The following is a 26,160-nucleotide window of genomic DNA, read 5'->3' on the forward strand; positions in this document are numbered from 1 at the left end:
GATCAGTCTGTAACTGCAGAGGAAGTGATCAAGGCGGTGGCTACTATTGGGGAAGTTCCTACTACAGACATTAGAATTGGCCCCTTTAGGCCAGGGCGTGTGGGACTTAACATGATATGGGTGCAATGTCCTCTCACGTGTGCGAATAAATTAATAAAAGTCGGACGGATTAGACTCGATTGGTCCTCCGCTAGTATTGTGCCTTTAGCGAAGCGGAGACTACAATGTTTCCGTTGTTTGACGGTGGGTCACACCAGGATGAACTGCCAGAGTATGGTGGATCGTTCTGCATGGTGCTTCCATTGTGGCGGGAACGATGGGCATAGGGCCGCTAGTTGCCGGCTGCCTCCGCATTGCCCAGTGTACGGCTAGGGGTCTCGCGGCGGGACATCGCGCCGGGGCGACGGAGTGCACGCCCTTTAATGGTCGCGGACAAGTGCCAGCAAGGAGAGAGAGTGTGAGTTGTGTGGAGAGTGCATCCGCTGGGGCTGATCGGGGAGCCCCGGTTCCTGTGGACGAGGAGTCAGCTATGAATACAGTCGATGGCTAGGCTGGCCCAGATTAACGTTAACCGGTCGAGACCCTTGCAGGACTTAATTTCCAGGGTCTGCGAGGAATTTAATTTGAGGCTGGTCGCAGTATCGGAGCCGAATCGTGTTCCGGAGGACGATCGTTGGCTTGCCTCCACGGACGTTCCTCCTTCAGCCGCTATTACCTGGCAGTGGAGTCGTTCGAGGGTGCCGTGCTCTCCTCGTTGGAGAGGCACGCGGTTCGCGGCGGTGGATTGGGGGGATATGATCGTGGTATCATGTTACTTTCCTCCCAGTCTTCGTAATAGTGAATTTCTATATGACTTGCGCGAGCTGGAGGCGAAAGTGCGGGAAGTGATGGGTCGCCCGATTACCTTATTATAGGTGACTCCAACGCACGTTTGGGACCCTGGACAACCCAGCAGGAGGGGTAAACTTCTGATGGATTGGTTGGGACTATTAGATTTACACTTGTTCAACGCTGTTTCGAAACCGATGTGCGTGCATCCGCGTGGTGTGTCGTGTGTTGACCTCGCGTTGGTGTCATCCTCTGCTGCTAGGAGGATCACCTCTTGGCGCATGGGATCGGAGGTGGAGTCCCTTTCGGATCATAAATATGTTTTTTCCGAAATTAATGCCTCTTTGACCGGGCCCACTATCGGAGGGACTGTTCTCAAGGCCTCCGAGATGGGCTGTCGGAAGAATTAATCCGGATCTTTTGGAAGCCGCGGCGGTCTTTTCGGCTTGGAACGGTATTCCTGAGGATGCCGCGCTTGGAGCTAAACGGATGGATCGGCTGCTCCGGGATATCTCGGATGTCTCCATGCCCAGGAGGGAGTTGCCGAGGAGACCCCCCACTTACTGGTGGAACCAGAAGATCGTAGATCTTCGCCGTGGCTGCAACGCGTGCAGAAGGCGTCTCATGCGTGCGCGTGCGAAGAGGAGTACCTCTCGGGAGTCCCTACGCGAGCTTTGGGATGCCCTACGGGAGGCTAGGCGTAGCCTCAGGAGAGCGATTGTCCGCTCTAAGATTAAGTTGTGGGCCGAACTGATTGACGACTTGAATAGGGACCCTTGGGGGATGCCCTATCGGGTCGTTCTTAAAAAGCTGCGTGCGGGCGGTGCCTCGATTGTGAGGATGCTCCCCTCTGAGATAGTGGGAGATATCGTCGGGACTCTCTTCTCAACGGATTGCTCTCCATAGGGCACTGATGTGTCATTCATATGGCGGGACGATTTTGCGGTCACGGTTGAGGAGGTCTTGGAGGCCGGACTTAATATTAAGTCCGGGAAGGCTCCTGGCCCGGACGGTGTCGCGGGTGTGGTCGTTAAAGACACAATGAAGTATCTTGTTTCTTTGTGGGCCAGATGCTTCACGGGTTGCTTCAGGGAGGGGCACTTCCCGCGTGAGTGGAAAAGGGCCAGATTGGTTCTTATTAAAAAGCCGGGTAAGCCAGATCTTTCCCCGTCCTCGTATAGGCCTATTTGCCTGTTAAGCGAGGCGGGGAAACTCTTCGAGAGGGTTGTGGTCCGTTGAGGGACTCCCAGAAGTATGCTGCACGCGTTCCTGGGAGTCCCTCATGCAAGGCCAGGTAAGGACACTCGGAGGGGTTTTAGTGAGTGCAAGCCCCACATAACCCCGGGCTCTCTCCCGAGGCTCGGGGTATGCGTCAGGCATTTCCCCTCCGTTATCAAAAAAAAAAAAAAGAGTAGTGGTCCGTAGACTGCATGCCTTCCTGGATGCGTCGGGGGGTGTCGCGGACGGCCAGTATGGGACCGACGCTGTGTTGGGACCGATCCTGTGGAACGTTGGATATGATTCTATTTTGAGGTTCCGACTGCCGATCGGATGTTCGGTTACATGTTATGCAGACAATACCCTTTTAATGGCATATGCTGATTCGTTCGAGGAGGCGCGTGTGAGGGCTGAGGTGGGGACCACCTTTGTGATCCGTTCTATAGAACGCCTTGGGCTGAGGGTCTCCGTTGCTAAGACTAACGAGGCTGCGGCTTTCTCAGCCGAGGGAATGCCGGTCGGTGCTACTATTCGGGTTGAGGGGGTGGTGGTTTCGATTGGGTCTGTCGTGAAATACCTGGATCTAACTCTGAATTCGCGGTGGACCTTCCGAGACCACTTCCGCCTCCTTCTGCCCAAGGCTTGGGGCATGGCGATGCCCTGGCGCGTCTTACCACCAACATTGGCGGTCCTGGCGAGCGGCGGCGGCGTTTGTAGGCGACAACAGTCATGTCAGTTGTTTTGCATGGCGCTTCGATCTGGGCGCAAACTGTGGCAGGTGATCGCGGGATCCTGAGGGATGTGCGTAGACCGCAACAGCAGCTCGCCCTCAGGATAATCCGTGGATACCGTACAATTTCCCACGAGTCTGCGGCTCGGGGGTGGTTCCATTTGATATACAGGGTCCATTATGAAAGTAATGCGCATGATTTTATTGTGACGCGAATATCCATCGCAGCGGGGTAAAATGGGTCGGGAAATGTGGTGGGGGGTCTGCCCTTTCAAGGCAGCCGGTCGCCAGTTTGCTCCGAGCAGTCTGAGTGGAAAGACGTGCCTCCGCGTGAAGTGTGTTTTTCGACTTTGTAACACGGCGCGATGGAGCGTTCGCTTGAACAGCGATACGCCATCAAGTTTTGCATGCGACTTGGAAAGAATGCAACCGAAACATTCCAGATGCTTCAAGAGGCCTTCAAGGACGACTGCATTTCAAGGTCACAGTCCGGGAGGTGGCACAAGGCGTTCAAGGAGGGCCGGGAGGAGGTCGCCGACGAACCCTGTTCTGGACGCCCAACAACGGCCAGAACCGACGAAAACGTGAATCGTGTGTGCGAAGTTTTGCGTTCCGACCGTCGATTGAGCATCCAGTACATCGCTGACACCCTAAACATGTCCACATTTGCGGTACATGAGATAGTGACGGAGAATCTGCAAATGCGCAAGGTCTGCGCGAAGATTGTGCCGAAAGTGTTGACGGAAGACCAGAAAGAACTTCGAGTTTCGCGCTGTCAAGAATTGTTGGATTTGATTCAAAATGAGCCGGACTTTCTTAACTCTGTCGTAACCGGAGACGAATCTTGGATGTTCGAGTACGACCCAGAATCGAAAAGGCAGAGCAACGAGTGGCACTCAAAATATCCTCCCGCCCCAAGAAAGCGCGAATGAGCAAGTCTCGCATCAAAACGATGCTCATTGTCTTTTTTGACGTCCGAGGAATCGTCCATTTTGAGTTTGTACCGCAGGGAGAAACTGTCAACTCAGCCTTCTACCTGGAGGTGCTCAAGAGATTGAAACGCTGGGTCGCGCACGTGAGGCTGACATCAAAGACGCGATCAAGCTCCACCATGACAATGCCCCCAGCCTTCATCGTTGCCAACTACTTGGCCCGGTGCAACATCCCAGTGGTTCTCCAGCCCCCTTACAGTCCCGACTTGGCTCCGTGCGACTTTTTTTTGTTTCCCCGTCTGAAGAGAGAGCTGAAAGGAAAGCATTGGGAGTCCGTGGAAAACATCCAAAAGCATGTTACAACGTTCCTAAGAGACATTCCCGTCGAGGAGTTTCAGCGTTCCTTCCAGGCGTGGCAGACACGTCTCCGCAAGTGTATTGATTCAGGGGGAGAGTATTTTGTAGAATTTTGAGCATTTGTACCCTTACGATCAATAAATCTATTTTTCCCAGAAAATGCGCATTACTTTTATAATGGTCCCTGTAGTTGCAGATCGACTGAGAAGGTCATATTTTCGGCGGCTGGTGATTATAGCTAGGGATGGGGATATTGCTCCTCGGGTGAGCTCAATACTGGCTGAGATGGAGCATCGCCGCTCTGTTTCGTAGTGGCGTGAGCGTCTAGTTGACCAGCCTTCGGGATGCCCTGGTGCTATTGTAAGGGGCGCCTTTGTGGAGGATTTGGGGATCTGGATGGGGAGGGCACACGGTGCGCTCACCTACCATATCACTCAGATTCTAACGGGGCATGGGGTCTTTGAATCCTACCTATGCAAGATTGGACGGCGGGAATCCCCGATCTGTTTATTCTGTCGGACGGCGGTAGACACGGCGGCGCATACTCTTCTCTTCTGTCCGGCTTGGGCGGAGCGAAAGAGTGGGCTGCTGGAGATCGTGGGGGTTGATAGAACCTTCCGGGCGGTGGTGAGAGCCATCGTGCGTTCTCCCGAAGCGTGGTCCGTTTTTGTGGACTTGTGCGAGGTGGTTATGCGGCGGAAGGAGGAGGATGAGCGCGCTCGTGAGCGGGGATTAAATCCGCCAGGGGGTGCGCTGATCTCTCTTCCGTATATGCATAGCTCCGATGAGGAGCCGTAGTGGCTTTGCGTCGCTAGTGTATGGGTGTATGCGGGTGTACGTATTTTTGTATATATTCCTGTATATATAGTTCTGTATAGCTGTGCGTTGAGAGCGAGATGTGTATAAAATTAAGTTAATTAATTAATGACCCTACAGGTATGTTCACGTTAGAGTGAGTTGCTACTCATTGTGTGTATTTTGCGGAGAGACAGTGCTGCAGAATAGTATTGGTGAACTCGTATGGCGGGAAAGAGCATACTAGCTCTAAAGATTGGGGGATACCCTGATGATATGCAAGAAAGCGGTTCCGGGGTACCCTCCTTTTGTCTGTGCGGTAGTACGCAAAAGGGGGGAATTTTTAGTCGGTAGGCGGCCGCTCCGGTGTATTCCTCGAGATCACGGGGCGGTTGAATCCGGCACATCCAGTGGTGCGGGTCGCTGGATGTCTTCTCCTCCCGATGGGTATCCCTTCGGGGTCCCCCTCGAGTGAGGGCTAGCGAAGATTTTCTCCTCCCTCGTAAAACAAAAAAAAAAGCACTTAGGGTCCTGCAGGAGGGATCATTTCGGATGTCCGGCACTCCCGGATGCATCATGATATGATTCCACTATGGGTTCAGCGAACCCGCGGTGCCTGAGCTCTCGTAATCTCTTCCCCTGCACCACTGGGAGAGGCCGAGCGTCCGAGATTGCACCCGACTTCTCGGACGACGAGATGGGCCCTCTATAAATGGTCCTCCTGTCCCGTGATAGTGGTGCGCGGTCACGGGATGAATGGGTGATGGGTGAACCATCCAACAGCGGCCAGGGGAGTGGAATTGGGTGAGGTCCCATTATGAGAGGGACAGGGCTGGCTGGGTATCGTGGTGTTGTTTTGCACTAGTTCTCCACCACTCTGGTGTGATGTGCGGAACGATCACAACCTTGTGCTCTCAAGACTTGGAGTGTCGTTGGTCTGGTGTCTTTTCGCGGGCGGTGCTCCGTGTCGTGCGTGAACAGTGACAGGGTTTGTCGACTCTTCTGTCGGTGTGTGGGTGAGCTTTTCTTTAGTGGAAGTTTTGCTTTTTCTTCCCTACACCAATGGGGCGAATCAACTCAACGCCGTAATACTTGCAGATGGACCGGGGAGATGGTCGGCGTGCTCCTCGGCCGTACCATTACGCCGACAACCAGAATTGATGATACGGACACCGATAATGAGAAGAACCACTTGAGCATCGGAACTCAGGACCGGCTGATCGAGTGTTGTCCCTGCCCCCGGCATGTCGTCATCAAGCGATGAGCTGACTGCAGGATTGCCGACAGGCCCTGCAGTTGAATTTGCTATCGTCTGGATGGAAGCTGTGGAGAGTGTTCTGGGTACGGAGAAACCCGCACCCTCTGGACTTATGGAGCGGGCGGAGCCTGGTGCTGCCTCGCCGTCTCCGTTGCCGCAGAGAAGAAAGGAGCTGCGGTTGCGTCTGGACCGCACGGAAGCTGACGCTGTTGCGAGCCGAGGACTCGGTGGCCTCTGGGTCTGCCTCTTCTGGTAGAGTCCTGCGTTCCAAGAGGGGGCCGAGGATTGTAGATATTAAAAAATATCCTAAAGAAATGAGGATAAGGGTAGTGGCGGGTGAGATAGTTAACTCCCCTGTCGCCGATACTGGGTCGGCTGGCACGTCGGCTCCTGGCGGCTTTGGCCCGAACAAGGACATGGGTGTGGTGGATCTTACTCTGCCGGCATCTAGTGACGAGGGAATGGACGTAGATCGCGCGGGTTCGTGGAGTGACAGTGTCTCGCTCGGATCTACTCCAGTGGAGGACATTGGGGATCTCTCTTCGTCCTTTGAGCAGGTCCCGTACAAAGATAAGAAGCGGGGATGCAAGCCGAAGGGTAGTAATGCCCCTGGCTCTCACGCTCTGACAAGAATATCGTCGAAGCGGCTGGATCTAGCGGATGATGAATGGGACAGAGAAGATTTCTTCAGAGTCTCGAAGAGGGGAGCACATGGTGCTGAAGAAGAGGAAGGGTTTGGTCGAGTGCAATCTGGACGATAGACGTTCCTCAAATCAGAAGATCGTTGTTGAGGAGGTCACGGGCCTTTATCTGCAAATGTCACCGAAGTCGGTGGTTGCGGAGACACTACGTGTCCTGGACATCGCTGGTGAGGCCGAGAGGAGGACCTTGACAATGAATGGTGCTGTCCGTAGGCAGATAAAGGTAGGTGTGAATGTGAAAGATCGCGGTGCAGCGCCTTGTCTGACATTGCCAAGAGCTCGAGGCCGTCAGACGAGGTTAGAGCTAACAACCTCGCCCTGAAGAGGGAGGTGATTAAACTTCGCCGTGAGATGAACATTCTGCGCCGGGAAAAAGTCTCCTTAAGGAACCAGGTTGAGTCCCTCAGGCATACGGTACAGTCGTTGAGGGATGGGGATCGTGATAGGGATCGTATTCCCTCCTCGGAGGGGACTGTCCCTATGCACGATTCCTCTCTGAGATCCACTCTGAGATCGCGGGAGACACTCCTTGCGGCGGCGGGATCCTGTCGCGGATAAGGAGACACGCGGGACTGGAGACCTGTTCCCTGCTTATAGGCTACCTCTTGGTGGGGTCCGTAAGAGATTAGAGGATATGCTTCCCCGGCTGTATAGAGCTGACAGGATAGGCCGAATGGACTCGTCGTGGATCGCTCCGGATGTTCGTAGGGACTCGCGTGTGGACAGGGGAAATGTGCGTGGTAAGGGTGAAGTGGAGCCTACGGGAGCTCTGTGTGCGGAGTTTCCACCGCCTTCGCCGACGTACCCCATGGATGGTGAGCCATGGACAGTAGTGGGTTCCAAGCGTGCGCGCAAAAGGGCCAGGAAGAAAAAGAAAGGGAAGAAAGACGTTCCTGACGGGAAAACCGGTAAGTCAGCGGACTCAGGTGTGATGCCACCCCCCTCGACTGGAGCTGGTGGTACGCGTCGCGTGGCTGCCGGTGGTATAGCGAAAATCACTCGCGCTTCTTATGCCGCTATTGCGGGTGGCGTGTTCGGGAGTGGGAAGGGCGCGGAAATATCTCGCCCTATTACACAGGGTTCGAAAGTGATACCGCGTTGCCTTGCCGCGAGGGAGTCTCGTTTCGTGCTCCCAAGACTGCGGCGGTTTTATTAAAGTGCGCGGAGGCGGCGGACAATTCTGCGCCGTCGTACGCGGAAATGGTAAGGTTGGCGAGAGGGAAGATTTCCCTGGAGGAACTTGACATAGCCAACACGAGGATCCGGAGGGCTCAGGCGGAGAGTTTTCTTATTGAGATTCCCGGAGGCGAGGAGGCGGGAGCCAAGGCACAGGCGCTTGTGGATCGCCTTAAGTCTGTGCTGGCGAAGAGCGATTTCAAGGACAAAGTTAGCGTCGTGCGTCCTGTTCGCCGTGCGGAGATAAGGTTGATCGATGTCGATCAGTCGGTCTCCGAGGAGGAAGTGGTAAAGGCTGTGGCTACCGTTGGAGAAGTCCCTACCACGGACATTAGGACTGGTTCCTTTAAGCCAGGTCGGCTTAATATGGTGTGGGTGCAGTGTTCTCTCGCGTGTGCCAATAAACTGCTGAGGATCGGGCGTATCAGGCTTGGCTGGTCCTCTGCTGGTGTAGTACCTTTGGTGAAGAGGAGGCTCCAGTGCTTCCGATGCTTCGCGGTGGGTCACATCAAGGCGAGCTGCCAGTGCGCGGTGGATCGCTCCGCCTGGTGCTTTCCAATATGGCGGGAACGACGGACATAGGGCCGCTGGCTGCCCCCGCGTTGTCCTATTCGTGCGTCCAGGGGACTCGCGGCAGGGCATCGCGCTAGTGCATCGGAATGCGTGCCCTTTAACGGTCGCGGACAAGTGCCAGCAAACGAGAAAAACGGAGACTCACGCGTGAACTGCGTGGCGAGTACATCCGCTGGGACCGATCGGGGGGCCGCGGTTCTTGCGGAAGGAGAGGCAGCCACGAACGATTGATGGTTAAGCTGGCCCAGATTAATGTTAACCGGTCGAGACTCTCGCAGGACCTAATCGATAGGGTCTGCGAGGAGTTTGAATTGGGGCTAGTCGCGGTATCGGAGCCGAATCGCGTTCCTTGCGGCGATCGATGGTTGACCTCCACGGACATTTCTCCCTCGGCCGCTGTTACTTGGCAGTGGAGTCGCTCGAGGGTGCCGTGCTCTCCCCATTGGAGAGGCACGCGGTTCGCGGCGGTGGACTGGGCGGATATGATCGTAGTGTTATGCTACTTTCCTCTCAGTGACGCGGAATTTCTGCGCGATTTACGTGAGTTGGATGGAATATTCCGTGACATCTCGGACGTTTCCATGCCCAGAAGGGGGCTGCTTAGGAGACCCATCACCTATTGGTCGAATCAAGAAATCGCTGATCTTCGCCGTATCTGCAATTTGTGCAGACGACGTCTCACACGTGCGAGGAGGGGAGCCTCTAGGAAATCTCTGCGAGAGCCTTGGGAGACTAGACGCAATCTCAGGAAGGCGATTATTCGCTCCAAAGCTAAATTGTGGGCCGAGTTGGTGAGCGACCTTGACAGGGACTCTTAGGGGAGTCCCTATCGGATCGTTCTCAAGAAATTGCGTGCGGGCGGCGCCTCGATCGTGGAGGTGCTTCCCCCTGAGACCGTGAGAGATATAGAGATCGGGACCCTCTTCCTGACGGATCGTTCACCATTGGGCACTGAGGTGCCATTTGTTTGGCAGGACGATCTCGCGGTCAAGGAGGTTCTGGAGGCTGGACTCAAGATCAAGTTCGGGAAGGCTCCTGGCCCGGATGGTGTCGCGGGTTTTACAATCAAAGACACAATGAAGTATCTTGCTCCGTTGTGGGCTAGATGCTTCACCGGTTGTCTCAGGGGGGGGGGAGCACTTCCCGCTTGATTGGAGGCGGGCCAGGCTGGTTCTCATTAAGAAGCCGGGTAAGCCGGACCTTTCCCCGTCCTCGTACAAGCCTATTTGTCTGCTAAGCGAGGCGGGGAAACTTTTCGAGAGGGTGATGGTCCGCAGGCTGCATGCCTTCTTAGATGCATCGGGGGGTATCGCGGATGGCCAGTTTGGCTTCCGCCAACATCACTCCACGATCGATGCGATATGGAGTCTGAGGGAGCGCGTAGATGACGGCCTACGGGATGGTGGGTGTGTCTTTGGATATAGCCAACGCGTTCAATTCCCTTCCGTGATCGGTTATCAGGGATGCTTTGGAGAAGAAGGAGGTACCGGGGTACCTTAGACGCGATTAATAGTTACCTGTCAGACCGCGATCTGTCGTACGTCGACAGGAGGGATCGACTGACGCGTGCGCCAATCTCGTGCGGTGTTGGGACCGACCCTGTGGAACATCGGGTACGATTCGATCTTGAGACTCCGGTTGCCGGTTGGATGTTCGGTGACGTGCTATGCGGACGACACTCGACTGGTGGCACGTGCCGATACGTTTGAGGAGGTGCGTATTGCGGAAGTGGGGGCCACCTTCTTGGTTCGCTCTATAGAGCGTCTTGGGCTGACGGTCTCGGTTGCCAAGATCGAGGCCGTGGCCTTTTCGGAGGGGGAAACGCCGATAGATGCTGCTATCCGGATCGGGGGGAGGCGATGGTTCCGATTGGGTCCGCCGTGAAATACCTGGGTTTGCGAAGAATACTCTGGATTCGCGGTGGATCACTTCCGCCTTCTCCTGCCCAAAGCCTGGAGAATGGCGATGGCTTTGGCGCGTGTGACTACCAACATCGGCGGCCCTGGCGAGCGACGGCGGCGATTGTATGCGACGGTGATAATGTCGGTCGTCCTGTACGGTGCGCCGATTTGGGCGCAGACTGTGGCTGACGACCGAGGGATCCTGAGGGATGTGCGTAGGCTGCAGCGGCAGCTCGCCCTCAGGATCATCCATGGGTATCGAACCATCTCTCACGATGCGGCGGTAATACTCTCAGGGATGGTTCCCTTTGATTTAATGGCGAATAGGCTAAGGAGGTCTTACCTTCGTCGGCGGGAAATCGTGGCCCGGGACGGAGTCATTGCGCCTCGGGTGAGCGTGATGATAAGCGAGATTGAGCGTCGTCGCTCTGTCTCGAGGTGGCAGGAGCACCTCATGGAGTTGCCTGCGAGCGGTCCCGGTGCAATTGTGCGGAGCGCCTTCGGAGGACCTGGGGGCATGGGTGGGAAGGGCGCATGGTGCCCTCACTTACCGCGTGACCCAGGTATTGACGGGGCACGGAGTTTTTGAGTCCTATCTATTTAGGATAGGACGGTGAAACTCACCGATCTGCCTCTTTTGCAGAGCGGCGGTGGGCAGCCCACACTCTTTTGTTCTGTCTAGCCTGGGCGAAGCAGAGGAGTGGGTTGCTGGAGTATGTAGGGATCGAAAGGACCCTCCGGGTGGTGGTGGGGGCTATCGTGTGTTCTCCCGAAGTGTGGTCCGCTTTTGCGGAATTTTGTGAGGTTGTTGTGCGGCGTAAGGAGGAGGACGAGCATGCTTGCGAGCGTGGGCTTGACCCACCTGGAGATGCGCTGGTCTCTTCCCCGTACCCGCACAGCTCCGACGAGGAGCCGTAGTGGCTCAGCTCTGCTTGTACGTTTGTGCATGCGATATACATTGTGCGGGAATGCACCGTGCGGAAAGATTCGAGTGAAAAAACGGCACAAGGTTGATATGATACACGACAGTAAAGAGAACTCCGTTTCTTTGTAATTTAACAAAAGAATTTTCTTTAATATGCACAGTTACAAATTCAGAAAATATAATTAATTAAATATTAGATTAACAGAATATTAAATTCGGTCACCTTTTCCAAATTGTATTTGGAATCGCGGTGATGGAAAATCTCGGCGATTTTCTCGGCACTTCTCGAAAAGATTCGTTTTATAGCGGTTTTCACTAAGCGGTTAGCACGGCGGTTTTACGAAGCGATATAGTAGCGAGACTATGACTCTAAGAACTCTAAGAAGTCTAAAACTCTAAGAAGGAGGAATGGCGAGATCGAAGCATTTATTGCTTTCGGCCTGGGCTTTCTTCTTGGGAGAAATCCAATAAAATTTTGCCACAATCGTAATTATTACGTGGCATTGGTTGTACAAAATTGATTGGCGCTTTGGATTCTTTTCTAACGATGTTCAACGTAACAGTCATGCGCGACAGAAAATCCGTACGTGGGATTGGTGACAGCGCGTGACGTATTCGTCGGAGCGCGGCGCTCGCGTGCGCGAATTGAATTGTTCTAGAACTTTCGATTGTCCGTTGCCGGTGCCTGTTTGCATGTACCGAATTGTTTTAAAAAGACTAAAGAACGACGAATCCCTGACTTTGACGAGGCTTAAGGTCAGGCTCGAAATGAAATCACGAGCTCACCTTATGCGTGCGTTCAATAACAATTACTGTCGGTCGATCGAAAGAGTTCTTACTTTTTTTTTCCGAATTACCGATCTCAAACATACATATATTCATGTAATTGAATAATTATGTATGTATATAGATGCGTTTCGAGCGATTAAGTGTAATTTTTTTTTTTTAGATTAAGGTTTCGTACATATTTGGTGTGAGTGGTGTCGACACCCAACTCTGTACACTTGTGTAAAGGCAGTGCTGCACTGCGCTCTCGTTATTATTATAATACTGTATGGCGGTAGAGAGCCTATTAGCTCTGTAGGTTGAGAGTATCCTGAAGATATGCAAGTATGCGGTTCCGGGGTACCCTCCTTTTGTCTGTGCGGTAGTATGCAAAAGGGGGGAGTTTTTAGTCGGTAGGCGACCGCTCCGGTGTATCCTTCGCGATCACGGGGCGGTCTAATCCGGCACATCCAGTGATGCGGACCGCTGGGCGTCTTCCCTCCCCGATAGATGTCCCTTCGGGGTGCCCCTCGGGCTAACGAAGATTTTCTCCTCTCTCGTAAAACAAAAAAAAAGGCGCTTAGGGGTCGGAAATTCAGCACCGCCTTTATTTAAGTCAAAAAAGTAATGAACTTTTCTTAGGTAAGCGAATTATTTCCTACAATTCGAAGAAGATGAAGCTTTATGGATTTAACTGCCGCTTCCCATTTTCCACCAAAATGTGGAGCGGATGGGTTAAATCGCCATTATGTTCCGTCATTAGTCAGCAGAGTGATGAGTTTGTCTGAGTAGACAATATGAATAATCGTTGCAGCTCTGCATCAGCATCCTTAAAATTGGTCCCACAGTCACTGAACAAAGTAGAGCAGATACCACGTCGAGCAGTAAATCTTTTAAATGCTATAAATCCTTTTGCAGTATAAGCTATAACGAGCTCCAAATGAATAGCAGATATAGCATAGCAAACGAAGAGCGCGATATATACTTTATAAGAGAGATCTTGGCATTTTTTCCCTTTCATGTTTTGATGATTTGGGCCAGCATAATCTACCCTGATGTGTGTAAAAGGTCTTGAAGATGTTATTCTTTCTGCAGGCAATTGTCCCATCAGTTATTATCCTCTCTTTTATTGGTAACGTGCACATCTTACGCATTTAAGAATAAAAGACCGTACTGGAGTATAGAAGATCGTCCTTAAGATCCAATAATCGTGTCTTATACACGACAATGTGACTTGGGACCATGCAAGATACGCAGATGAGCGTCTGCAATAATGAGTGTAATTAAAGGTGAATTCTTTGGTAGGATTAATAGATGCTGTTCTGACGGTGAAAGAAGAGAACATTGCAATTGATCTCCAACACGTAAAAGACTGTTTGAATCCATGAATGATGTAAGACGTAAAAGAGGATTAGACGCAGACAATGAATTTTGTTTTGCAAGAATCTCTAGCTCCTGGTGGAAGTACGATTTCTGGACCGAGAATAATCTTATCCAGAACAATCTAGCGTCCTCCAATTTTTTGATAGTAAGGGTCGTTGATGAATTCGATGTTTTTCTGAGTTTAGCGATACCTCTTTGACAAAGAGCAGATTCGAAGTTTGTTTAAGCTAGAATATCTATACATGAGATCCCATAAACCTTGGGTGTGACAAGAATCACGTTCACCTTAGCCGGTTTTTCTTCGAGAAGTTCTTTATGGATAGTATAAACTTATTGAATAGCTAAAACGGGCCAATTCGAAGGCGATTGTGACAATCAAGATAGTCCAGTTCACCAAGTTGAATGTTCCGAAAGTTAATGAGGAGTTAATTCTCTCATAGCTAAATCTGCGGGATTCTCGTTATCGGGGATGAACTTCCAGATTGCTTGAGGTAATATATTTTGAATGTAACAAAATCTGTTATGCAAAAAACAGACAAAGTCTTCCCACCGCGATGGATGATAGGTAAGTCACGTGTGTGCGATTGATGAATCAGTCTACAAACAAATAGAGGGGTTCAAGTGGTCTAGTCAGCAAATAAGATATTAGTTTTGTTAGCAAGAAAGCTCTCGTCAATTCTAAACGTGGAATGGTAAGTCTTTTAAGAGGAGCTGTCTTTGTCTTGAAGGCCAATAAGATGGTCGTTACTTCCCCTTGCTCGTTAATCGTGCGAATATATACAACTGCAGCTGTGCCATCTGTGCATCACAAAATCTATGAAGTTTAGTCAAGTTACTAGATTTACATTCTATCCACCGTGGAAATGTAAGATTGTTCAGATCTTGTAAATTATCAAGAAAATTGCGCCATTTGTTAGTTATAGAATCAGGCAATGGATCATCCCAACCCAGCTAGAGAGACCTCTTGTATAATGATCTTGGAGATATTATATAATAATCAGCGAAAGGAGCCCGAATGAATCGAACAACCTAGCTATAGTAGATAAGATAGTTTTTTTAGTTACAACTTGTGTTCTAGATAGGTTCTAAATAGATTTAAAGTGAACTGGAATACATCCTTAGACGGTTTCCAACATAATCCAAGAGTGTGAACGATTAGATCGTTCTCACTTGAACGATGAACTCAATTTGAACGGTAGAATCACTAATTCTTTCCACGGGAACGCGTTCCAGAGTCTTAGGATAATTGCTGATCCATTTCTGTAAAAGCTAAAACCACCCTGCAAAGTCGTATGAGTTAATCTATGATTTCTTGTCCTTTCAACGCAATCAGCTCCGCCAAAGACATCATTGATGTATCTTCCTCTTTTCAGTACAGGAACCGCTAAAGGATGTTTCGAACCCTCGTCTTTTAAAAGTTGCAAAAAGACACATAATGAGAGATACGGAGTACAAATATAACCGTATGTGACCGTAGTAAATTCGTAGATGAGAATCCCTTGTCTGGATCCATTCACAAAACAAGCTGAAATGTCCAATTGTCTAGATGATTTATTTGTCGAAATATTTTCTCGATATCTGTGGAGAACACGTAACGAAATAATCGGAACGTATAAGTACATCAAATAAGTTTACAATTTTTCTCCAGTATGTAAAAGATCGAATATCCTGAAATGGTAGGACTGGAACCGTTAAATACAACTCTTAACTTCGTAGTGAGACTTTGCTCTCTTAGGACGCCATGATGTGGCAAATAATAATCGTACGAAGGAGACAACTGACCATTTGGCACTAACTGCATGTGTTGCAATTATTCATTTAAGAAATCTGAATAAGCGCGCGCGTAATCAGCATTAGTTTCAAATTGATTTCTCAGTTTCATAGCGAATCGTAATGCTTTGGTATGAGATTCTCCTAGGTTTTCAATCGATTGTTTAAAAGAAAGTTTGACGATGTATCGTCCTTGATTATCTCTAGAGTATGTAAATTGAAAGTGATCTTCACATTCCTGGTCTGCTAATGACAGATGAGAAGCTCTAGTTAAGGGAAGTTCTTCTAGAGTCCAAAATTGCGTAATAGATTGTAAAGTTCGTAGTGACATAAAATCTGCGAACAATCCTTATAGCAATATTATCGTTAACGGAACCAAAAATAATCTATCCAAATTTTGTTCGTTGTGCGATGGGAGAATTTTTCTGTCCCTTAATTATACCTTCTTCTATGATCTAACTATAGACATCTGCTCCTAGTATTATGTCTATTGCACCAAGAGAGTAGTAATTAGGATTTGCTAATTTTAAATCACTTAGATGCTTCCATGAGTAGGGATTAGTCGCTACTGAAGGAATCGAAGAAATTAGTTTCTTCAAGATAAGCTGAAATAGTGAGTTTATAATTTGAAGCGAAATGAGACATAATGGACATTAATTCTTTCGTCTTTGACGATTTCTGAGCATCTATTTCTATCAAAGGAAGATGTGAGTGCGTGCGAGGCAGACACAGACTTTGAACGAGACGTTCAGTTATTAAAGAAATCTCTGATTCAAAAGCGCTTTTACATTGTAAGTTTCTCCAGAAAATATGATAATCTTAACCAGAGCGGTTGCAAGTAAAACACTAGGCGAATTAGCAATATATTCAATTGAAGAATGTGTTGTGCTTCTACCGCTGTGAAGGTCTTTGCAGTAGATTCCGTTACTATAGGATTAACTGGAGATTTTTTATCCGACATTTGATGAATTGTAGTATGATGCTTTGCAGCACACTTTTGGCAACGTCTAGTACTTTCACTGAGCAGAGCGATGCAAACTTAAACAGTTATAGTAGAGTTTGTGTTTTTTGATAAGCTCCAAGCGCTGTTGTACTGATTTATTAGCATAATATGGACACAACACCAGATAATGATTTTCCGAACAAATGGTACATTGCTTTTGCGTGAGTACCGCTATCTTTCGATTTGTCCTGATAATGGGATTTTGCGAAACTCTGATGTGGTTGAGAATTAGAATTTACTGATCGAGATTATTTTTCATAAGCTTTTAGAGATAATAAACAAGATACAAGAAAATCACTAAGCTGAATCCAAGACGGAAGTTCTTTAGGTAAACCAAAATGTTGCTCCCAAGCCTTAACAGATTCTGAGTCGAGTTGCACAGTAATAAAGATCAGAAAGTCATCCCAATAAGAGATTGGACGTTGCAGATTCTCAAAAGTTCGGTAGATTTGTATAACATGAGTATATAATTTTTCCAACTCATCAGCTGATTCTTTTGTTATGTACTTCAGCAAAAGCAAGAATTGTAACGCTGTGTTGACTAATAATCATTTGTTTTCATAATACGAGATTATAGATTCCCATGCTTTCTGAAAATTATCTGCTGGCAACATAACATTCTTTAACGAGCAGACGACCCGGTAAGACAAGTTTTTAGATATTGCAGTTTTTCTACAGGTGACAACGTGAGATTCTCTATTACAAGTGAATTAAACAAGCCTCTAAAGGATAATTAATCAGCCGGTGTACCATTAAATTTAGGAAGATCAATGCGAGGAAGCCACGCATGGTGAAAAAAAACCAGTAAGATCTTTACCCTGAAGAGAGTAAAGAGGCAGAGTTGGAAGCTGAAGTGCTTGGAATGCTTTTTCGATCCTGTTCCAACAATGCATTCAATTTCTCGACTGATTCGGCATAATGTTCATGTGTTATAGCAAAAAGATAGTTTGTAAAATAAGAATGATTATGTATATTCAACTTATCGTTTGTGCACAGTTCGTTGATTGCTATCGTGATTGCTTTGTGTTCCAATGAAAATTGCTCCCAGTCATCTTTCAGAATGGATAGGCGTGTATGAACTCTGTGTGAGGTTAGATTTGTCAAGCCATCTTTCGTAAAGTTGCCATAAGCATGAGCTATGATCTCAGATAAAACGCGCTGCTACTCAATGTGGCCATGAATATGACTGAGCCTCACCTCTCCTCGTCGTTTACAGTATCTGGCTCCGAAGGACCAAAAAATGTTAAAATTGATATACCTTTAGAAAAAAACATAGATTTAAATTCTTATGTTAAATAAAGCAGGGAGAGTGTTGACGCAAGGATAACAATTTTGAACTAAATTATTTTATTGCTACTGTTATTATGATGAGGCACTGTCAACTCACAAAAACATAAAACATCAAATAAATAAATTGATTCCATCGAACACGTAATGAAAGGATACTGAATCAAAATGGCGGTTGTACTCACCGTAACGTAAAGAATAATCAAGTATTACAATAATTACAGTATTTCATCCAAGAATGATATCAAAACCATTGCGTATATCCGGATCGGATTTCCGGATGATTACCAAATAATGATAAAATCGTGAGGAACTAGCGTTTTTTTAACATAAATTTTTGTCTTTGTGAATATCACGATCTCCTTTTAATAGCTTCAATGCTGTCTATGATTCTCGATAATACACCGAAAGGCAGGATCGTCATGAAATATACTCCATTAACTGACTCGAAGGCCTCGTGTAAGTGAACACTCTGCAGGTGTTACCTGTGTTTGTGAGGCACGATACTCGGATCCTTGTTGCTAAGCTTTGCGAGAGTTTTGATTAAGTTGGGCTTGTGAGGCCCCAATCATAGAGACCGAGCACTTTTAGACTCGACTTTTGTAAGACCAAGCACTTCTAGACTCAACTGTTGTAAACGTACGTACATACAAGAGAGTTCTACTTAACTCGAGAAAAATCAAGATGGATGGAAAAACGAGCAGAGCAGGGAGATTGTTAAGACAAGATGGACGCGCACTAGCGTCACCATCTGCAGCGCCGCCTCTGCCTATCCAACTTAAATTGTTAATAGCATACAGAGAAAGATAAACTTCGAGTAGTACTTTAACCAAATGTAATAATAGTAATACATAATAGTAATACATAATATATAATAGTAATATAGTAATACATAATAGTAATGCAGAATAGTAATATGTCTAAATGATAAAAACATAGGATATTTGAAGTGTAAATTAAAATACTAATACTAATATTATGTATAAATGTAAAAACGTACGATGTGCGAGAGCGCACCGCGCGGAAAGATTCAAGTGAGAGAACGGCACAAGGTTGATATGATGCACGACAGTAAAATCAACTCAGTTTCTTTGTAATTTAACAAAAGAATTTCTTTAATGTATTCAGTTACAAAGTCAAAAGATATAATTAATTAAAGATCAGATTAACAGAATATTAAATGCGGTCACCTTTTCCAAATTGAGTTTGGAATCGCGGTGATGGAAAATCTCGGCGATTTTTCTCGGCACTTCTCGAAAGATTCGGTTTATAGCGATTTCACTAAACGGTTAGCACGGCGATTTTACGAAGCGAGATTATGACTCTAAGAACTCTAAGAACTTTTTGGAAGTAAGAAGGAGGACGGCGAGATCGAAGCATTTATTGCTTTCGGCCTGAGCTTTCCCTTTTGGGAAAAATCCAATAAAGTTTTGCCACAATCGTAATTATTACGTGGCATTAGGTGTACAGAATTGATTGGCGCTTTGAATTCTTTTCTAGCGACGTTCAACGTAACAGTCATGCGCGGCAGAAAATCCGTGCGTGGGATTGGTGACAGCGCATGACATATTCGTCAGAGCGCGGCGCTCGCGTGCGGGAATTGAATCGTTCTAGAACTTTCGATTGTCCGTTGCCGGTAACGACAGCTTGTTTGCGTGTAACGAATTGTTTTTAAAAGGAACAAAGAACGACGAATTCGATGATTTTAATGAGGATTAAGATCATGCTCGAGATGAAATCACGAGCTCAATTTATGCATGCGTTCAATGACAATTAATGTCGGTCGACTGAAAGAATTCTTGCTTTTCTTTCGAATTACCGATCTCGAACATCCCGCCCGCCTCGTCATCTCCGTGACGATATGTGTATAAGGTTACGTATAGAGATTACAAAAAAAACGTAAACGCGAAAACATAACAAGCGATACAATACAATGAATTCGTGGAAGAACTTGAACCGTAAACGAGAGTTATATGACAAATAACATTGAAAGAATGATTCACGAAAATACGCGCGATCAATTCAAGCTCTTCTTTACATTTGTCACATTAGCGTGCGAGATAAACGCGTTAGCCTCTTCTGGCAATAAAACTAATTTGACCAAAGGACGAGAATTCAGATGAGGCGGTTTTGACTGTGACCACCCGCACTACGCCGCCGTCTCCAGGATGTAGCTGTGTGATTCGCGCCAGAGGCCACTTATTTGGCGGCGAGAGCTCGGAGCGAATGATGCATAGCGATCCAAGGCGTGGTGGCAAAGCGTCCTTGGTCCATTTCGGTCTGGTAGCCAGAGTGTGTAAGTACTCGCGTGACCATCTCTGCCAGAAGTGGTCTCGCATTCGCTGAATAAGTTGCCACCTGGAAAGCAAATTCTCCTGTTCGTCCGACAAGGACGGCTCAGGAATGGCCAGCAGTGGTGCCCCAATGAGCAGGTGACCTGGTGTCAGAGCCGTGAGGTCGTCGGAATCGTCTGAGAGTGCATACATGGGCCTTGAGTTCAGGCATGCTTCCACTTGTGCGAGCAGGGTGCTCATTTCCTCGAAGGTGAGCCTGGTTTCGCCGATGGTTCGGCGCAGGTGATACTTAGCCGATTTCACGGCCGCCTCCCAGAGTCCACCAAAATAAGGTCCCGACGGGGGATTGAAATGCCAATGGATCCCCTCCGATGTAGCTACGTGTGCGATCCTTTGTCCTTCTGCCGAGGAGGCTCGAAGCATCTCGCGAAGTTGCCGGTCGGCGCTCAAAAAATTGGTGCAATCAGAATATATGTCCGAGCACAGTCCTCGGCGAGATGTGAATCGACGGAGAGCAGCCAGGAAGGCGTCGGTGGTGTAAGCTGAAACAGTCTCAAGGTGAACGGCCTTGGAGCTAAAACAGACAAAAACTGCGATGAATGCTTTGTGAGCGCTGTGCCCCCACCCTTTGCTCGTCCTGATGAAAATAGGCCCGGCGTAGTCGATGCCCACGTGAAGAAATGGGCGTGCAGGAGTCACTCTCCCTGGAGGAAGGTTCCCCATTTTTGGTTGCGGAGTGGCAGCCCTCCACCGAGTGCACGTCACGCATTGATGCAGCCATCGCTTGACTACAGCTCGACCTTGTGGAATCCAGAATCGGAGGCGTAGCAATCCCAGGGTCATCTGAACTCCTCCGTGGAGAGTACGGCGATGATAGGCTTCCACCAGCAGGCGAGTGAGCCATGACCCTGGAGGCACGATGATCGGATGTCGCTCGTCGAACGACAGCGCTGCGTGCTTGAGGCGCCCTCCAACTCGCAGAATTCCGTGCTCGTCCATGCACGGGCTGAGGGTTCGCAGATGGCTGGATCTGGCAAGGTCGCGCTTGTCTTCGAGAGCTGCTCTCTCCTCTTGGTAATGCCGTGACTGCGCTATGCGTATCCACCTGATGAGCGCCGCGTCGAGTTCAGCTGGGAGAAGCGCCGACCCGTTGTGCTGACCGTTCACAGAGTCGACCGCGCGACCGCGGTGACGCCAACGCACGCACCAGGAAGTCACTCTGAGTAGCTGGTGAAGCGACGAGAATCTGAGCAGTTCTTCCGGCTCGAGGTTGCTCCTGACGACTGCTGCGAGTGTTGCGACCCGCCGCTCTGGTACGTCCCTGATGGGCTCGAGGTTGACGCTTGGCCATAGCGACGAATTCCCGCTCAATCAGGCGGGGTCCACCATAAGGAATGGCTGAGGAGCTCACTTGGTGTCAGTCCCCGGGAGGCACAGTCGGCAGGGTTGTCCTTGCCCGGGACGTGACGCCATTGAGCCTCTGGAAGCTGCTGCTGGATTCGTGTCACCCTGTTGGCCACGTACGTTTTCCAGCGCGAGGCGTGACCTCGAATCCAGTGGAGCGTGACCTTGGAGTCGGACCACAGGATCACTGGCGTTGTCGCCAGGTTTAGCACAGAGCGCGTGTGCACGAGCACGCTTGTAAGCAAGGCGGCGGCGCAGAGTTCGAGTCGCGGGAGAGAAACGAGCTTGATCGGCGCGACCTTGCTTTTGGCGATCAACAACAGAGTCTTCGTTTGGTTGTTTGCGGTGATACGGAGGTACACCACGGCGGCGTAACCTCTTTCGGACGCGTTTGCGAAGCCGTGCAGTTCGAGTTGAGAGCTCGTGTCGCCGGTGCCGAGCCAGCGGCCGACTCTGAGCTTCTCAAGCAGTGGAAGTTCTTCCCAGAGCCGCTTCCACTTTCCAGCGATGGTTGACGGCAATGGTGTGTCCCACTCTAGCTGCTGTAGCCAGGCCGACTGAATCAGAATTTTAGCTTGAATGGTTACTGGAGCCAGCCATCCGAGCGGGTCGAAGAGTCGAGCGGTCTCCGACAGCAGACTTCTCTTGGTGAACGTGACGACGGTGCGACGAGGAACAGAGAAGGCGAATTCGTCCCTGGTTGGATACCAGCGCAATCCCAGCGTGGAGTGGTTCTCTAGGTCCCACGACCGCGAGTCTCTGGTGAGACAGTACTCAGGCGGAATGTCGCGAAGAAGTTCCTGACAGTTGGCGGCCCACTTTCGGAGAGGGAACCCGCCCGCCATGCAGAGGTTGCGTAGCTCGACTTGGAGCGCGATAGCGTCGTCTTTATCGTGCGCTCCGGTTATGATATCGTCGACGTAGCAGTCGTGTCGTAAAGCACTCGCGCCTCGAGGGAAACGCGGTCCGTCGTCATCGGCGAGCTGACGCAGCGTGCGAATGGCGAGACATGGCGCGCAAGCGAGACCGTAAGTAACCGTTTTTAATGTGAACTCGCGTACAGGCTCATCAACGCGGTGTCGCCACAGGATGCACTGATGCCTATGGTCGTCGGGATGCACAAGAATTTGCCGATACATCTTCTCGATGTCGGCCACTAGCGCGTATCGGTGCCACCGCCACCGCAAAAGCACGTTCGCGAGGGGTGGCAGCAGGTTAGCCCCCACCAGCAGATGATTGTTAAGTGACTCACCTGACCTTGCACGCTGCGATCCGTTAAAAACGACTCTCAGCTTAGTCGTGGTGCTGGACTCACGAAGGACGCCGTGATGTGGAAGGTAGCACCGATCTTCATTGGAATTCGGAGGTTCTGGCGCCAACTCCATGTGACCTTGGTCTTCATAGTCCCTCAGGAAGGCTCGGTAGAGATCGCCGAATCGTGCGTCTCTCTCGCAGCGTCGCTCCATGGCGACTAAGAATCGTTGCGCAGGTCTTCGCGTCTCAGCTAGCGTCGTCGGCGGAGATGCAAAAGGTAGTCGCACTATGTATCTTCCTTCGGCAGTGCGTTGGTGCTGCAGCGCGAAGATGTCCTCGCATTGCTGCTCCTTTGGCGTGAGAGCGACGGGAGCGGGCACTTCTCGCTCCTGCTCCCAGAAGCGGTGCACAAGGTCGGCCAACTCGTGATCTGCTGTGCACTGAAGCGAGTGGCGTTGTGCTGAGTTGTTTACTCGGTCGCAACCTCCCGATAAGATCCAGCCGAGCAGCGTCTTTTGAGCGATAGGCGCTTGGGGGCCTCCCTTGCGGAGACCATCCTGGAGAATGATTGAGCATACTTCCGCTCCAAAAAGCAACTCAATAGCGTCGTTTGCTGCGTAGTCGGGATCTGCCAATTGGAGCCCCTTCAGATGTGGCCACTCCATTCTGATCCTTGCGTGAGAGCCTTGATAAAGCGACAGACGTGGCAGAACAAAGGCTCCGACGGTGAAGTCGGTCCCTGTTGTTACCGAGGTCACCTTGAGAGTCACCTTTCCCCGGCTGGGTCCGGAGCTTTTGCCGCTGATGCCGATGACCTCGATTGAGGATCGAGAGCGGGGCAAGCGTAGGCGTTGGACCAGCGCCTCGGAAATTAGAGAAATTTCCGAACCTTGGTCGATGAGCACGCGTGTGGTGTGCTGATTGCCGTGACGATCATCGATGGAAACTCGCGCCGTTGCGAGCAAAATGGCCTTGTGGTTGTTGTCGCGTCGCACTGCCGACAGTGAGCTGACCTCTTGAGATTTCGGTGAAACGTACGCGTCGTGTAACATTGAGTGGTGACGAGACTTACACGTAGCACACGTCCTTGTCGACTGGCACTTCGCGAATGTATGAGAGCCGAGACAGTTGAAGCACAGCTTGTGAGTTTCGGCGACGGCCTTGCGGTCGGCCGCGGATTTCTTCTTGAATTCTTCACACGCCATCACGTGGTGCTTACTCTTGCATAGAACGCATTGAGAAGACTCGGTGTGTTTCTTGACGTGATGCGACTTGGCGGATCGCGACAGGTTGTCGGAGACCTTGAGCGATTTTGGTTTGGCGGCTGTGAGAGTACGTGCTCTTTGGTTTATGAAGTTCATCAGCTCTTTAAGAGTGGGCATGTCGCTCGAGGCGCTTGAGAGTGACTCCCACGCCAGGCGAGTTCTTGGATCGAAGAGCTCGACGGCAAGATGACTTAGTAAATCGAAGCCATGAGAGTCGATAGGCCTATCAATGCTCTCCTGGCCGTTGACTACCCTGGTCAAGGCGTTGAAGACGCGGTTGAGCTCCTCCGCACTTTCGTTCTTCATCTTAGCCACGGCGGTAAACTTGGAGAAATTGGAGCGAGATAACTCTCTCTTATTTTCGTACTGCTCGCTCAGCAGCCCCCATGCGCGTGGATAATTGTCTTCGGTCATTGCTAACGGTCGAATAAGTTCCTCAGCAGGACCCTCCAGACAAGTTTTCAGGTAATGAAATTTCTCGATTGCTGAGATTGAGGAATTGTTTCCGACAATGGATTGGAAGAGATCTCGGAATGTAGGCCAGTCTTCGAATGCGCCAGAGAAAGAACTAATCTTGAGGCGAGGCAGCGACGGTTTTCCGGAAAACATATTACCTTCTGTTTTGGAAGCTGAGCTCGGTTCTTTCGCAATGAGTTTCGTCAGATACTCGTTCAGCAGACCGCGTTGCTGCACGTACGTGTTTTCGGCGGAATCGACGAATTGAGACGTGTTGTACTCACTCTCATCGAAGGCGTCCTTGTAATGAATTTGAAGAAGATCGTGTTGCTTCTCAAATTTCGCCCACATCTGGTCGAGAAGCGCCAATCGGGATTCGACATTGTGGTGGGTGATGTTGGCCGTCCCCAATTTCTTCAAATTGGTTATTGACCTGGCCATGCGATCATGGATGTGACGCCGGGAGCTCAGCAAGACGTTTATTTCGTCACTCATGATTTCACTCGCGAATTCTTCTCTCTCAGATTTTCTTGATAACACGCGCACTGAACGCGATGCACTCGACACTGCGGATGCCGGCGAAAATCCGGCTCGAAGGATCAAAAAATGTGCGAGAGCGCACCGCGCGGAAAGATTCGAGTGAGAGAACGGCACAAGGTTGATATGATGCACGACAGTAAAATCAACTCAGTTTCTTTGTAATTTAACAAACGAATTTCTTTAATGTATTCAGTTACAAAGTCAAAAGATATAATTAATTAAAGATCAGATTAACAGAATATTAAATGCGGTCACCTTTTCCAAATTGAGTTTGGAATCGCGGTGATGGAAAATCTCGGCGATTTTTCTCGGCACTTCTCGAAAGATTCGGTTTATAGCGATTTCACTAAACGGTTAGCACGGCGATTTTACGAAGCGAGATTATGACTCTAAGAACTCTAAGAACTTTTTGGAAGTAAGAAGGAGGACGGCGAGATCGAAGCATTTATTGCTTTCGGCCTGAGCTTTCCCTTTTGGGAAAAATCCAATAAAGTTTTGCCACAATCGTAATTATTACGTGGCATTAGGTGTACAGAATTGATTGACGCTTTGAATTCTTTTCTAGCGACGTTCAACGTAACAGTCATGCGCGGCAGAAAATCCGTGCGTGGGATTGGTGACAGCGCATGACGTATTCGTCAGAGCGCGGCGCTCGCGTGCGCGAATTGAATCGTTCTAGAACTTTCGATTGTCCGTTGCCGGTAACGACAGCTTGTTTGCGTGTAACGAATTGTTTTTAAAAGGAACAAAGAACGACGAATTCGATGATTTTAATGAGGATTAAGATCATGCTCGAGATGAAATCACGAGCTCAATTTATGCATGCGTTCAATGACAATTAATGTCGGTCGACTGAAAGAATTCTTGCTTTTCTTTCGAATTACCGATCTCGAACATATGATATGTATTATATGAAAGTACAATACGATTTTCGATTCGAATATCTTGTATACTTCGTGTAATTTAGATCGTATGCACGATTGATGGCGAGTTATTTCGATTTGTTCGTTCAAATAACGCACATAATCATCGAATATTATCGTTTGCCCTACGATATTATTTTTTATACATTTCGTGTTTTTAGTGTTCTTCTTCCACCCTTACCACGCTCTAAGTCCAAAATTCGGTCAGTAATACACCGTTGTTCTCGTTCTTCATTAGACCGGGTACTTTTTTATTCGCGAGAGGCATATCGTACACATTGTTCGTCGGATAATTGCTCGTGTCGAATTGTTAGTGATATCGCGTTTCATAGTCTCGTAAGCATCGTCGCATTCTACATAATAGTAAATTCTATAGTAAATGAAACTGTCCGTGTCGGTGTACATGATCTTGTATTTGTCGC

The 26,160-nt window shown here is 49.3% G+C and overlaps 5 protein-coding genes and 1 pseudogene across 5 annotated transcripts; 3 read left to right on the plus strand and 3 right to left on the minus strand.

Moving 5' to 3' along the window:
* Positions 1-542: 542 nt before the first annotated feature.
* On the plus strand, positions 543-1,238 carry LOC147909074 (uncharacterized). Its single transcript, XM_087408275.1, has 2 exons — positions 543-803; positions 915-1,238. Exons 1-2 carry the CDS (start codon positions 543-545, stop codon positions 1,236-1,238), a joined length of 585 nt encoding a protein of 194 aa, XP_087264401.1.
* A 1,903-nt stretch (positions 1,239-3,141) lies between these two features.
* Positions 3,142-3,708, plus strand: LOC105151142 (protein GVQW3). Its single transcript, XM_011064686.2, has one exon. It carries the CDS (start codon positions 3,142-3,144, stop codon positions 3,706-3,708), a length of 567 nt encoding a protein of 188 aa, XP_011062988.2.
* A 5,090-nt stretch (positions 3,709-8,798) lies between these two features.
* Positions 8,799-10,068, plus strand: LOC147909075 (uncharacterized). The gene is made up of 3 exons (XM_087408277.1): positions 8,799-9,359; positions 9,414-9,624; positions 9,674-10,068. The coding sequence occupies exons 1-3, from the start codon at positions 8,799-8,801 to the stop codon at positions 10,066-10,068; spliced, it is 1,167 nt and encodes a 388-aa protein (XP_087264403.1).
* A 1,386-nt stretch (positions 10,069-11,454) lies between these two features.
* LOC147909076 (uncharacterized) lies at positions 11,455-16,929 on the minus strand (annotated as a pseudogene).
* A 2,742-nt stretch (positions 16,930-19,671) lies between these two features.
* LOC147909077 (uncharacterized) lies at positions 19,672-21,247 on the minus strand. The gene is made up of 2 exons (XM_087408278.1): positions 21,115-21,247; positions 19,672-21,026 (listed from the first exon to the last, which is right to left on the minus strand). The coding sequence occupies exons 1-2, from the start codon at positions 21,245-21,247 to the stop codon at positions 19,672-19,674; spliced, it is 1,488 nt and encodes a 495-aa protein (XP_087264404.1).
* A 16-nt stretch (positions 21,248-21,263) lies between these two features.
* LOC147909078 (uncharacterized) lies at positions 21,264-24,770 on the minus strand. Its single transcript, XM_087408279.1, has one exon. It carries the CDS (start codon positions 24,768-24,770, stop codon positions 21,264-21,266), a length of 3,507 nt encoding a protein of 1,168 aa, XP_087264405.1.
* Between the last annotated feature and the right edge of the window lie 1,390 nt (positions 24,771-26,160).

This window comes from Acromyrmex echinatior, chromosome 7 (assembly GCF_024713525.1).
Source record: "Acromyrmex echinatior isolate Ae372 chromosome 7, ASM2471352v2, whole genome shotgun sequence".
NCBI classification, from domain to species: Eukaryota; Metazoa; Arthropoda; class Insecta; order Hymenoptera; family Formicidae; genus Acromyrmex; species Acromyrmex echinatior.

What these genes read in the sequence shown, in the direction of transcription:
- LOC105151142 (XM_011064686.2), top strand. Translation starts at nt 3,142, where the DNA reads ATGGAGCGTTCGCTTGAACAGCGATACGCCATCAAGTTTTGCATGCGA.
- LOC147909074 (XM_087408275.1), top strand. Translation starts at nt 543, where the DNA reads ATGGCTAGGCTGGCCCAGATTAACGTTAACCGGTCGAGACCCTTGCAG. An exon ending in ATTGGGGGGATATGATCGTG is followed by an intron (nt 804 to 914) that starts GTATCATGTTAC and finishes ACCTTATTATAG; the next exon opens with GTGACTCCAACGCACGTTTG.
- LOC147909075 (XM_087408277.1), top strand. Translation starts at nt 8,799, where the DNA reads ATGGTTAAGCTGGCCCAGATTAATGTTAACCGGTCGAGACTCTCGCAG. An exon ending in CTAAATTGTGGGCCGAGTTG is followed by an intron (nt 9,360 to 9,413) that starts GTGAGCGACCTT and finishes ATCGTTCTCAAG; the next exon opens with AAATTGCGTGCGGGCGGCGC. An exon ending in TGGCCCGGATGGTGTCGCGG is followed by an intron (nt 9,625 to 9,673) that starts GTTTTACAATCA and finishes GTTGTGGGCTAG; the next exon opens with ATGCTTCACCGGTTGTCTCA.
- LOC147909077 (XM_087408278.1), bottom strand. Translation starts at nt 21,247, where the DNA reads ATGGCCAAGCGTCAACCTCGAGCCCATCAGGGACGTACCAGAGCGGCG. An exon ending in CGCTTCACCAGCTACTCAGA is followed by an intron (nt 21,027 to 21,114) that starts GTGACTTCCTGG and finishes CGCTTCTCCCAG; the next exon opens with CTGAACTCGACGCGGCGCTC.
- LOC147909078 (XM_087408279.1), bottom strand. Translation starts at nt 24,770, where the DNA reads ATGAGTGACGAAATAAACGTCTTGCTGAGCTCCCGGCGTCACATCCAT.